The sequence below is a fragment of the Sander vitreus genome, chromosome 8 (assembly GCF_031162955.1).
Source record: "Sander vitreus isolate 19-12246 chromosome 8, sanVit1, whole genome shotgun sequence".
NCBI lineage: Eukaryota > Metazoa > Chordata > Actinopteri > Perciformes > Percidae > Sander > Sander vitreus.
The window spans coordinates 9114833-9128789 of record NC_135862.1 but is presented as its reverse complement, the minus strand read 5'-3'; the positions used below and the strand labels follow the sequence as shown (position 1 = coordinate 9128789).

The 13957-nt window shown below is 38.8% G+C and overlaps 1 protein-coding gene across 1 annotated transcript in view; it reads left to right on the top strand.

Annotated features, from left to right (window-relative positions):
* The window catches only part of cspg4 (chondroitin sulfate proteoglycan 4), a 72889-nt gene that overhangs the window by 48416 nt on the left and 10516 nt on the right, over nt 1-13957 (top strand). The window contains exons 6-8 of the mRNA XM_078256685.1: nt 3972-4148; nt 12435-12633; nt 13573-13704. Of these exons, the coding sequence (XP_078112811.1) occupies nt 3972-4148; nt 12435-12633; nt 13573-13704 (508 nt within the window). The remainder of the gene's footprint in view (nt 1-3971; nt 4149-12434; nt 12634-13572; nt 13705-13957) is intronic.

The following is a 13957-nucleotide window of genomic DNA, read 5'->3' as shown; positions in this document are numbered from 1 at the left end:
AATCATTTTTTTAAAGCTCCTAGATTTTCTGTGGAGAGAGATTCTTATACAGTATGTCTGCAACCAAAACCTTCCCATAAGACCCCAAAAAACCCAATAATCCATATTTTATCCTGTTTTAATAACTCCAGGGAGTATAACCTCTTCCTCTCACGACTAGATCACTGTGGCTGTTCAGGAGGATTACCACTGCAGGCTTCTCCATAAAGCTTTCCCCGTTTACTTCTCAGTGCTGTTTTGGATTTGTTTTGTTGTACCAGATAGAGAGGAGAGGGAGAATCTGGGAGCTGCTGCAGCACAGTTATCTGGTCTCTCTCCGTATGGTTCAGAGGCCCCAGTGTTCGGAAAATATAAAAAATGCATGAGTAGTTACCGGTGAAAAAAACCTCATGCATTCTGTATAGACCACATAGCTTACTGGAGATGGTTAGACACATGTTATAGCTCCAACATCGAGCTCTGCCTCTACTCCTCTCTACTTTGCTGAAGCGTTGTGGAAAAACTGACGATGCCTTTGGACCGCCTGAAGCCAAAAATAACTGGCCCGGTATATTCCTATAATAATGTGTGAGTGCACACAAGCTTCCCGCGCTTTGCTACTGCCAGACTCACTCATACTATCTCTCAAATATCCCAGTGTGCAACTCGAATGGGTTTAGTGCATAGCAACGATAAACTGAGCAAAAATGAACATAGATATCATCATCTGCCAAGATGGAAATGTCACAAAAAAAAGCTTTTCTTTATACAGATTTTTATGTGTGCTCTCTGTGTACACTTTTTCAATTTTAATTTACTGTTATACTCAGAAAATGAAACACAGTCAGTTCTCCCAGTCCCAAATGAGTACCACATTGAAGAATAAATGTCCATGCCTCAATCGGCGCAGCATTTAAACCAGACCATAATTGTTTCAAAATTAAAGTCGGATGTGTTTGTGCTTTTCTGTATTGTTGTTTTTTTTCCCTCCAAGTTCAATGCTGTTTCAAGCAGACATTAGACTAACTGTGTAATTTTGCGATAAAGTCATCAGTTTGGGTAGTTCACTAAGGTCATGTTAAGTGTACAGTTACATCTGGGGTGTGCAGTGAGAAAAACTGAGATTGTTCAGGAGTGTCTATATGAACATCAACCACAAAAATGTAAAGCTACTCTGTGTAACCACAGCACTGATATATTTGAACAAAAAAGGCATGAACACATTTAGTAACATACGCAGTGTGGAGTGGGATCAACTTGAGGAAATGTAGGAAATCTGAAACACTACTCCGATACACCTTTTGCTTGAATCAGGTTAAGCTCCATCAGGTCTCAATTAGGTCTTCCATCTGTGGAAGCCTATTAAAGTCCACACAGGCATCTTTATTTTTCACATAATGTTTTTGGAACAAAGTGAGCAAGCTTACTGTATAAAGTTTATATTTCAAATTTTCCAAAATACAGTAGGCACACAGAACCTGAGATCTTACATCAATCAAAACTGAATAAAATAAAATAAATATTGACACCTGCATCCGTCTTTCTCTGAGTAAATCTGAAGGCCACGTGTCCAAAAAACACCCAATGTTTATTGTCCCAGCGAGCAGACTGATTGTCTCGCTCACTTTCCCGATCAGTAATGATGATGGCGGTTGTTATTCCAGAAGGATGCCCGTCATATGGGATCCATTTAGCACTTCCTGCTCTCTGAAGCGGGTCCTCTCTTCACAGCCGTTGACTGGCTTTCATCAAGACAAAGTTCCAACTGTCCTCTTGCAGAGAAAGATCCTGAGTCTCTGGAAATTTGTCAGAAAGTATCTGAAGATGAAAAAAGTTATAGGCAGATTATTTGATTCATACTACAGGACTCTGAAACAAGAACTCAGGATGCTGGGTGCTGAGATTCCTCTTACGATACGATACAACTTTATTGCCAGGGCTGAAATTCTTTTTGCATCCCTGGGTAGCTCGTATAAAAAAAGAGGACATAGACATACATACAGACATACATAAGATGAATAACACCAAAATACATACATAAAACATTGCCACAAATGACCAACACCCAAGTAAGGAAACAAAGCATACATGTATAACAACAGAAAATGACATGAACATACACACAGACAATGTATTGGAGACTTGTAACCCTGAATAACTGGTTTAACAATAGGATATATTGATGTATGAAAGAGTTTTGAAGTCTGAAGCGATTGAAAGAATGAACTCTAAAGCGTCTGTTTGAAGGCAGAAGCTGATATTCTCTGTGCAAAACATGTGAGGAGTCATTTGAAATATTCCTGGCCAGTCTGAGCATGCTGTTATTGTGAGCTACCTGAAAGGAGTGTGCTACAGGTAGTCCTATAATCTTTGAACAAATTTTTATTTGATTTCTGTATGCAGAAAGTCACCAGAGTTGGCTTGGCCCGGCCTCAGGTGCTGTTTTCCATCTTACTCATGACACTGGATGACGGATTCCTTTGTGCATCTGGTTTCCCTCAAGGTTTCGGACTACAAGGGAGATTCTCCTTGTTCATGTGCTGATGCCAGACTTTAGGAGACCTGAGTATAGCCTTTAGCTCAAAACTTTGAAAACCTACTGTATATTATCTGTTTAGGACAACAAAAGATATAATGTATACCAGGCCTGGAATTTCATCATTTTAGGGACAAGGCCACTTGGCCTTTGTTGTCACGGTTGAAGTCGGTTTAAGTGTACAGAATGATTTTATTTTTAATACATAGTATAACTATCAGTGGGGGAAAAATCCTTATTGTGTTATTTTTTGTAGGCTACACAGCGTTCTGTATAAATGTCAATCAAAGGCAAAAATTGGATTTCATCATTCTTTTTATTTACATTTGAGCATCATCACCCTATGTAAACTGACGTGAAATTCCTGCCCCGGTGTATACTGTACAGAAATAAAGGTCTGTTCAAACAGAAACAGAATGTTCTTCTCTCCTGACAACATAAAGCCTTAAAAGAATAGTTAAAAGGAACATATCTGTCTGTTAAATATGAGGCTAAAGTCTGGTAACAGCAAGCCTGGCTCTGTCTACAGAAATCCACCAACCAGTTTGTTTAATCCATACAAAAAACTGGGCAACAAAAGACCAGTCTTAATGCTAAGCTAGGCTAACTGTCGCTTGGCTAACTTTCATCTAACTCCAGGCAATAAAATGAAAAAGCATAATTAGATACATGCTTACATTATTCATGATATTACTGTGGCATTGAAAGATCAAGCAAGTTAACAATTCAAGTGAACCAACTTTTGCTTTAAAGAATAATCCTGTAGTACTGTATATGGAGATGATATGGGATAGAAATGGGTACTCTAGCGACTTACTGTTTTCCATAAAGTTGGTGGACTCAAGAGACTGTTTATAAAACATTGGTGGAAATTGAAGCAGCAGAGGCCAAGATATTCTGACTTTGGGTATGGGTCAAAGTCCAAACCCTAGATCCTAGCTTTCCCAGCAGCATCTTTGTGTTAGATACTCCTTGTCTAGTAAACGCCCATGTGTCAAACTCCACTAACACCGACTTTGTTATACATTTGTAGTCTCCAAGCAAAAGCTGAGATAATAAGTTCTCCCAGAGACACAAAGTACATAGTAGAGTAGTACCCGAAATGATTAGTAAACTGACTATTATGAGTATATTTATTAGAGTTCAGGGGCAGGACAGCTATCTGAGAAGATCATATTTTGCTCCAAAATATTTAGAATTTACGATGGAAACAAGTCATGAATTTGAGTTTCTTCTAATTCTTGTTGGACTTTGTCCAGGTTAACCCACATATGATGTTTTGTGGTTTCTCAAAAGCTGTTTTCTTTGGATATGGGCATTAAGAGACCCAGTCACACTGTAACATTTTATTCCACCTTTTAGGCCCACCCAAGCTCTACCTATTTTATGATGTTTCCTACCATTCAGGTCTGATTCAAAATTGAGTGACAACAGGATCCTTTTTTGTCTTCTTCAGATGAAACTTGGACACATCTACTACATGCATGACAGCACCGAGAGCAAAGAGGACAGTTTTACACTCTCTGCCTCGGCTTATGAGATTGAGCGCCGGAGCCTCCCTGTCACCATCGCGGTGACTGTCATACCAGTCAACGATGAGCCGCCACAATTGACACGTAACACGGGACTGGAGGTAAAGTTTTGCTCTTTGTGCATTTGCTCTTACTTTGAGTTTCCCTCCAACGGTAAACGTTGTTGCTGTAGGAAAGTCTTTCATATCTATTAAAAGTTCACTTTTAGTCTGTTGAATACTTTTTTTCCTTTAGCACATTTCAACTGATGATAATTCAAGCTGACCACAAGCTTCACTTTGTGTCAAGAGGAAAGAGCAAAAATTTTATTGCGACCTTTTCAAAACACTCAATAAAAGGAGTATTTCATACTGAGAAGACGAAACTGTAGAGAAAAAATGTCAGATCAAATGTTCACTTCATGTTACTTTTGTGTATATATTTGCTTTTCGCTCCTGCAATATGCTGAAAATAAGAACTAGTCCAACTTGTCCATGTAATTGACAGGCTGTAGGTATTCCCACATGCTCCAGACTTTGCATGATTGATCTGATGCCCAAGCCACACAAAATATAAATTTCGGCTTTACGATAATAATGATTGAGATTCTGATATGTTGAAATGGGGTAATTTTTTTTTTTTTTAACTACCTCGTAGTGATGCTTGACTGTTTTATGTTTGATCTTGATTCAGTTTGCATGTAACTGCTAATTTAAAAGTCCCAAGAAATACAACACTCAAAAGGCCTTGTGTTGGAAGGATTATTTTCATTAGAGGTTCAAGCTGATATGAAAACTTTGTTTTAAGAATTAATGAACTCTGAATGAACTTTCTCACATCTATACTGTATAGCTTCAGCTGCAGTTACAGTCCGCTGTCATGAATCCTGGATGAAGTGAGAATGAATGCTGCAAGTACAATAAATGCAGTGAATTTCTTCTTACAATGAAGGATACTGACCTCAAAGACAATGAGAACAGCAGTGGCCTCCACAGCATGGTTGTTTTTATAAAGAGCCATAAAATAGAAGTGAATTAGCATATTGTCAGCTTGACTGCTCTATAATGTTGCCAATGAATCATGTAAGCCCTACAAGTATAAGAGGGCAGTGATTCAATACTGTATGCACTCAATGCAGTGTCAAGCTATATTTTAGGTACAGTATAACAGTATCTGTATGCATTTCAATGCAGACTTAGTTTGCACTAGAACAGAGGAAACACAATATTATTATCACAGTACCTCTTTATCCTTGTATCTCAAAGATAACTGTTATTGCATTATTTGCAAAATTCCACACTGAATAGTCAACTTTCATAAAATGTGAAATATGTAATCTGTAATCTGCAACTGACATTAGTTTATATTTTTGTGATTTATATTTGCCTTTTTTACACAATACACTGTGTACAACTCTAACTTGAGAGTATTATTCATCACATTAATCTAAGCACTCGAACATCGTGTCAAATTTGTCGGCACTTAGTTTGAAAGAGAGACTGAATAAGTAGCCTAACAGATATTAAACAGATACCTAGTAACTTTTTTACTGACATCCATGCTGCTTTCTAATGTTTACTCTGTTTTCCGGCACGTTCATGACATCGAACATGACGTGCCGGAAGAAAAAACAGGAAGGCTCACTCGTCTACTGGCAATAGCAAAGGAGTCCATTGCCTGTTTTTAGCGTGTTTTTCCATGTTTACTAAACCTGCGCAAATTTTTGTGGAAAAAGGGTCAAATGAAAGTTGTTGTTGTGATCAGGCTTCAAGTAAAATTACGGCATAACGATTTAGAATTCAGCTGGATTCATAGATATGATCATTCTGATAGCTTTTTGACTCCCAACTCATTTGCTGTTTATTAAAATAGACAACATTTGAGTCACAGTCAGATATTTGTCAGTTTAGTTTGGAACTCGCCTTCTAACTGATTTACATCAGAAAGAAAGGTTTTAGAGGATCAATTAAGTAGCTTCTACTGTAGGAGTAGGCAGGCAGTTGGAAAAAGCCAGCAGTAATCAGCTCAGAGAACTGGAAACCAACTGTGTCATTCAGCCCTCCCTGCTCTGCCTGCGGCTCCGCGTCTCCCTGGAAACCCGTATTTTTGGAAAACCAAGATGGTCGATGAGACCACGGCTTTCTGGCACAGTGAGGGCGGCATCCAATCCCTGTGCCTCCTCTGCTGCGGCTGCAGAATGTAACATAATGATATGTGGATGTCTCCCCACACAGAGCAAGGGCTGGCCCAGCAGCGGCACTTGGATTGATTTAAAGCAGGAAGTGTGTGTGTAGTGACCTCTGCAGCAGATGATCAGACATGGTGACTAACATGGCCACGATCAGGCTTTGTTTAAGCTCACCATTGATCCCAGTTGGCCCAGTCCATAGGATACAGCTGGTCTCGATTAGGGTTTACCCTAGTCTCTGTCTGTCTCTGTCTGCTTCTACTTGACTTAGCTGTATCTCAAATGTTGTCCCTCTGAGTCAGTCCAACTTCTTCAGTCTGTTTCCATCTATTCATCTATCCATCTAGCCATCCATCCATCCATCTATCTATTTCTCTCTCTCTCTCTCTCTCTCTCTCTCTCTCTCTCTCTCTCTCTCTCTCTCTCTCTCTCTCTCTCTCTCTCTCTCTCTCTCTGGTCTTTGTGTCAGCCTTTCTGCCATTGCCGTCTCATTTTACATTTTAGCAGAATTATATAACTATCCACACACTTAAATTGCCAGCCTTATCCCCCCTTGCTATTTGTTAACATGACCAGTGAGTTATAGATAAAGCACAGTATTTTGGTTTTATCTCACATCAAAACACAGAGCAGGAGAGGTGTCACACCAAGTATTTGGATAATGAATTTGTTTCTCAGGGAGAAATACCACAGCTGAAAATGGGGAGAGCTGAAATCAAAATGGAAACTCCCTTCTTTTCTTCATGGCCATAGACTACAGTTTAGGCATTGACAATAAACTATTATCTGTCTTGTTGTTGCCTTTACTTCCCCAGTCCCAAATATAGAGTTGGAAACACACTGGTGTCCCCTGAACTTACTAAATCAGCCAAGATTTCAGATGCCCGGGCAGTTTAATATACAGTTTCAGACATATGGCGCCCCTTAGAGTCGCAAACATTTAAAAGATGGCGGTATCCTGTTGAGTCATTAGTAAACTAAGTCATTGGCCAATGGCAGCTCCTTCATTACTGCCTCCAAATGAAATATCAGCCATTGTGTCCAATCAAATTGAATTTGCAGCCCATCCTCTTAGGTGCTATATGCATTGATTGTTATATAAACCATCAGTTTGCAAGGCCATTTTCGATTAACTGCCCTAGATTGCCTGTTGCCTCCCTGGAGTACAGAGTAGGCTGATGGGGCCATCTAGTGTCAGGGATTGGGTTTTGCACTGTAAAAGAAAAACCATCAGAACTAGTACTGACAAAATCTTAGTGATGTGACCACATTTCAAATTTTGACACCAGTGAAAGTCTGGTGTATAAAGTTGCATTTCAGCATAATAGGTAATTATTGTAGCATATATGGTGATTATTATCATCCTCGTCATGGACATCACAAGCCAGTATAATCATGGGTGTAGAAAAGAACCGTGAGAAAGTACTCACATCAGCTGCTCAGAGACATTCATCACATGTTCTTTTAAAAAAATGCACAAGTGGTTTATAAATGGAAAGACAAGCTACGAAAATAACCAAAGACCTTTTACTGTAACTGCAAGCATTTTAACATATCTATCCCACGGGACATCATACCTGCTGTGTAGGTTTCAAGACTGTAATTAGCGCTGTTTCTTTGTCTTTAGCTTGAATGTCAATTCATTATTGACACATTATTTGTGCAAAAAAAATAGAAACAGATGTAATTTGCCACATGTTCTAAACAAGATTCCAAAAATGTGTTTCTGAATTAGGCTATTGTGCAGTCATCAGCTAATTAAAACACTAACTGCAATTGAAAATGCCTGTGGTAGATATCAAGAAAGAAGAAGTGAATAAGTAGAAGAAGAGCTTTTCTCAAACTATTATTTCTATCTCACACGTCTTACTAAATGCAGAGTTGGAGTTCCCCATGTAGCTACATACTGTATGTATATTCAGAGGTTGTGGTGCTGATGTGGGAAGTGTTGCTATTTGATTCCGTGCTCGATATATTTGGAACAAATTGCGTTATTCCCTGAAGATAAAAGAGTAACTTACTGTAACACCACCTGAAAATCTTGTTTTTGCTGACCTTTAGTGATTTAACTTCCCACCTTCCCACCACTGGCTCCAGTTGGCATTAATCGGTGATACCTTTTGACACTGTAAACAAATAAAACCATGGTTGAGATGACGAGAAGCTTTGGTCTCAAGGATGAGATATTGTCGGAGTAAATGTTTTCAAAATGAACACCATATTTTCTGTTGCCTTTTGTAAGGAGATTGTTCCCACCCTCATCGAAAATAAATCATTGACAGCATCAGCTCAGTTAGGAGTCATGGGAGAATGATGGTGAAGTATTGCACCCGTTCACAAGAATGTGTTGAACACTAGTATGTGCCTGCAATAATGCTTCATAATACTGATAGAATTTGCCAGGTGGGTGGTGTTGTTATCAGCTAAGTCATCTTTGCATATATATATATATATAGCCTCTCATGTCTCTCTTTCACTAAAGGCAGGGATACAACAGAGGGAAAGGAAGGCATTTAGCATCTGTGTTGTTTATGATGCATGGTGCAATAGTGGGTGTCCTGCCTTAAGGCAAACGGATCCACTTCCACCCTCACTGAGTTCAGATTTGGCTCAAAATGTTTGAGTTCAGTCTCCACTCCCCCACCATGGGTGTGCACCCAGACAAAATATCAGGCTCTGCTTTCTGCAGCCCTGAGATAAACTGCCCCGAGGAGGTAGTGATTCTCTAAGGCCTGATATAACAGATTCTCTGCAGGCTTTAACAGCAGGATGGATAAAATGCTGCCCCGTTTGTTGATGTAGGCTGCCGGTATGATGATGCTGTCAGTTCTACCTGAAATATCCTTGCAACCTATCAGTGGCTTGAAGTGAGCCATAACCCTCATTTCCAGTAGGAGGATGTGACTTTCTTCCTCTGAAGTGACACGCCACCTACAGAGTTCATCCAGGCAGGTTACCCCCATTCTGTCATGGAGGTGTCAGACACATGAAATGTTATTATCCCGAGAGGTAACAACTCTCTGACTGCAGGTATCTAATGTGCAGCAGTTCTGGTGGGACCACAGGGGGTGAGCTGCCAACTTCTGGTATCAATCCATGTTTCACAAAATTCTTAACTCTTAATATACTGTATATACAGATGCTGTACTTCAGGGCTTGTAGCTGGGGGCCTCAATTCCCTCCAAGCTGATCCAGGGATTATCCCAAATTTAGCAACCTGCTTACCCCCAAACATCAGCACCTCTGCTCTCCACACACTGACACCCAGGGCGGCCCAGTAAGAATTTAAATGACTGTATTCAGAGTGAAAAAGGGATAAATACACATTTGAGTATAGTAATGTAAATGCTGAAACAACTGCTATAAGTAAATTAGCCGTCGAAAGATGCTGGAGAAGACTGCCCTCCCCCAAAAACGAAACCATAGGTCATTTGTACAAGCAGCAATTATGACCCATATTTACTTTTTATTGTTCTAGTGGCCGAAGTATGACAGAAGTCATGTAACGTAGTATTAAGACCTAGAATGCCTGTTAAGGGTGGGTGGGATGGGTGGTGTATATGTCAAACAAATATAGAACCTTTCACCCAGGAGACTGGTGTTTGTGTTGCGTTACATTTTTAAAAGTTAATAGCGAGTCATTTTTAACTTTATGGAGCAAATGGAACGATGTCACGTTCTTGTGTGTAATTACATTGTCATGTAAGTACACACGGCAGTGAAGTAACATAACAAATAATAATTAACAACCACATCCAACCAGAGGCCAAAAAGTGTAAAATGAAGTCTTCTTCGACAACATTGTCTTCGTCCTGCTAAATGTTTTCCAAATATTTGTATTGGTTTGCTTATTGTTTATTCTTTATGTCTTACTTATGTCTCTTTTGTATGGAAACTCAGCACACATACATGCAATTCTGAGTCAGGACCTTCAGACAGGCAGTCACTATACAAGAAGCAGAAATTGTGCCATGAACATGAACAGAACTGCCGATTTCACTTCAACTCAAACCCTACTTATCTGTGAAGTCATCACTAGTTTTTAAAAAATATAATTTGAGAGGAACAAAGATGCAATCTACCAGCAAAAATAGCACAAAGTGTGTTATGGCGGATTATGGCTTTGAACTGTTTGGTGATAGATCTTTGATGGAGTGTCAAACTGAATGGGATGTTAAGTGGACTGCAAGGCAACTAAATTATACACTTCACAACACATTTGTTGTATTGAAACAGTTTAGATGGGTCTAAAATACCAGAGATGACATAGAGGACTGAAAGAGACAGCGACTGTGTTGGTTTCACAACAACTGTCTCAGAGAATTTAACTCACTTTGAAAGTGTGAAAAACAGAGAAATGGAGCATATGTTTTGTAGCCACTTTAACAGTGTTAGGATGTCGGCTGGTCATTCAATCCATTTTGGTTAAAAATGAAATTTTGGATTGTGGATACCTCAATAAATATTTGCTAGATTTAGTACACGCACCCATGTCCTCCTCAGTGTGAATTGTAACAACTTACTGTAGACTTCCATCATCTGTTCAAAATTTAGTTTCTTAATAGTTTCTTTTAGGACCAAATACCATGCAACATTCCCATCATCCCCAGCTTTGTATTTAGTGCTAATTTGCATGCTAACACACTAAACTAAGGTGGAGATGAACATACCTGCTAAAACATGGTGAACATCAGCATGTTAGCATTGTCATTGTGAGCATGCTGGCCTTAGCATTTAGCCCAAAGCACCAGCTGTGCAAAAGTACAGCCTGTCACAGTCGCTAGCATAGCTGTAGGTTTTTAGTCTTCTTTTGATTAACATGTTATATTTGAGTGACTAGGCACTTTCTGCCTTAGTGCTGTATTGTTTTCAACTTAAGTGTCTAGATCTACATTTGGATTATATAGCCTACAGTGTGAACTTAAATACTAAATTTGGTATTTAGGCTGCTATTACAGTCAATTAAAAAGAAAGCTCTCCCTAAAGCACGTAATCACTGTTGAAAATAGTTGTAGCCTAGTTAATGTACCATATGCCTTTCTGGCTCGCTTGTATTATTTGGTGGTGCATTTTCAAATTCCCATGGAAAACCGTGAATATGTAGACAATGTGACATCACACAAATGTTTATATAGCACAGCTATGATAATCACAGGAATAGCAGCAACATTTTCTGCAATTTAACATCAGTTTTTTTTTAAAGCAGCTTACAGTTACTCCTTCATAGATATTTATTTTTTTCTCAATAGGTAATATCCACAGTAGACCAGAATGCAATACAGGTTAAATTTTAAGTTTGGACTTGCAGTTTCACCGGTGGAACACGTTTTGCTCTCATGCTTTATCTATGTTATTTCTCACTCTTTTCACTCTTTATTTACACATGCAACCCACAACTGAATGCCACAAGTTCATGCCCACTCTCTAAGGTCAGTGAAAGTAAAGAAAAAAAAGTTACTTACACCACTTCTAGCACTTCAACTCTTATACAGTATACTCTGCATATGTTTTATACGTAGATGATACATGCTTATATGTGCAACATATCATAAATTAACTTCTAAATATAACTGACTCTCAGTGATTGACACCTAAAGCTTTAATATCCACAACTGAGTCTTCTTTTCTCCTCTCCATCCTGCTGGAAGGCTTCTTGCTCTTCATCTTGAGTCTTGAGAAAATGGCAGGGAGAGAGGTATCAGAGGGCGAATGGCTTTCAAGATCGATATGTGCTTCTTACCGCAGGGCACTCTGAGCTCACTCTCCCAACTGAATCCGGCTATTTAAGAATGTCTTTCTGGGGATCTGGCCCATTTCTTTCAATTAATGTTCCTTTCAGCCAGCCGACCATTAGAAGTCCATTAAAGCCCCTCCTCCCAGGGAGAGTCATTCAGCCTGCACTGCTGTGCTCCATCTTCTGATAACAGGAGCGACCAAACTGCCACGGAGAAATAATTAACCTTTTAAATTGTTTCTTTGGAGGTGGCTGTTTGTAGGATGGCTTTTGTACTTATTTTCTTTTTATTTCTTTATTTCTTTATTTCTTTTGTCACTTTTGTTACTTTTGTTACTTTTATACACAAAGCAATCTCCAATAATTTTCAAATAAACTCCTGACCCCTTAAATTACCTTGAATTACCTTCCTCCAAACATAACTCTGGGTCATCTGAGGTGTGTTTTCATCTCTGTTTCTCTCCTACTGTCTTTGATATCTCACAGGTTCTTGCTGGAGAGGAAGCGGACATCACCTCCAGCATGCTGAACACTGAGGATGCTGATACCCCTGCAGAGGAACTGGTTTACCACGTTGAGGTGCCAAACAATGGGATGGTGGCGTTGAAAGAGGCACCCGAGGAGGGCATCCTAAATTTCACACAGGCTCACATAAACAAAGGGGAGGTCATCTTCATTCACGAGGGTGAGGCCACTGAAATGTTGTTTTCATGTTAAATTGGTATACTGTATATTAATCTATGACTACTACCGGCCTCTATCTTAGACCGCTGGTATTACAACAGCATTTTTTTAAACCTATCACAGTGTCTGAGTGTCTAAGCAGAAATGTGATTACCAGAGGTGGAAAGTAACGAATTACAATTACTCATGTTACTGTAGTTGAGTAGTTTTTTATGTACTTTTACTTTTTAAAGTAGTTTTTAAAATCTGTAATTTTACTTTTACTTAAGTACATTTTGTTGAAAATATTGTACTTTGCTACGTTTTAAATCACATCTGTTACTGAGTAAAAAAAAGTAAATAAAAAAGGTCTCTAATGTTGTTTTGCGCCGTTGCTTTGGCAAAGTATCTGTCAACAATCCTTTTCAAATCGCAAAAGACTGTGATAAGTAAAATAAGTATAAATATAAATATATAATAGTATAAATAAGTATCTCCCCCCAATGTTAAAAAGCAACTAAGTAACTTTTACTCTGAGTACATTTTAAATGAGCTACTTTTTACTTTAATTTGAGTAAATTTTTATACCGGTAATTTTACTTGTACTCTTAGTAAATGTCCATCAAAGTAATAGTACTTTTACTTAAGTAGAATATTTTTGTACTCTTTCCACCTCTGTGAATACCTGGCAAAGTAATCAGTAAGTCAGTGGTATTGATCAACAACCCTATTAAACCTGGGACAGTAAAAGGTTTACTTGAGCGTAATCTATTTGCCCCTTTATTGTGCCAAATAAAAGTGTAATTTTAATCAAGGCTACAAAGGTATAGCAAGTTTTAAATTACATTCTGTTGTATAATTAGTAATATAATAAACATGTAGTAGATATAAATTTGTATAATAATAAGGGGAAATACCAGTATGACCAGTAAGCCACATTCAAACCCTTGTGTTCCTCCAGGTGAGGAGTCTGGTGGTTTCAGTTTCACAGTGACAGACGGAGAGCACACATCTCCTCTCTACCAATTTGTTGTCACAGCCAGGCCTCTCACCATCACCATGGTAACGCAGGAGGAGCTCATGGTATTTCCAGGTAAGATGCCAAAATCCTTCAGATTTTAAGCTCTGAAGACGGCAGTGATGGAAGGATTACCACAGTGACGGGTGTGTGATCACTCGTTCAACAACCTAGTCATTACAGCAGTATAATAATAGGTCTTTGTAGAACGGTTGTATTTTTCTGTTTTGTATCTGGGTCAGACATACAAAACATGGTCAAAAGATAAAAAACTAAAAATGATGTCCAATGTTTTTTAGTGGCTTTTTCCAAAACACAAAATTTTTTG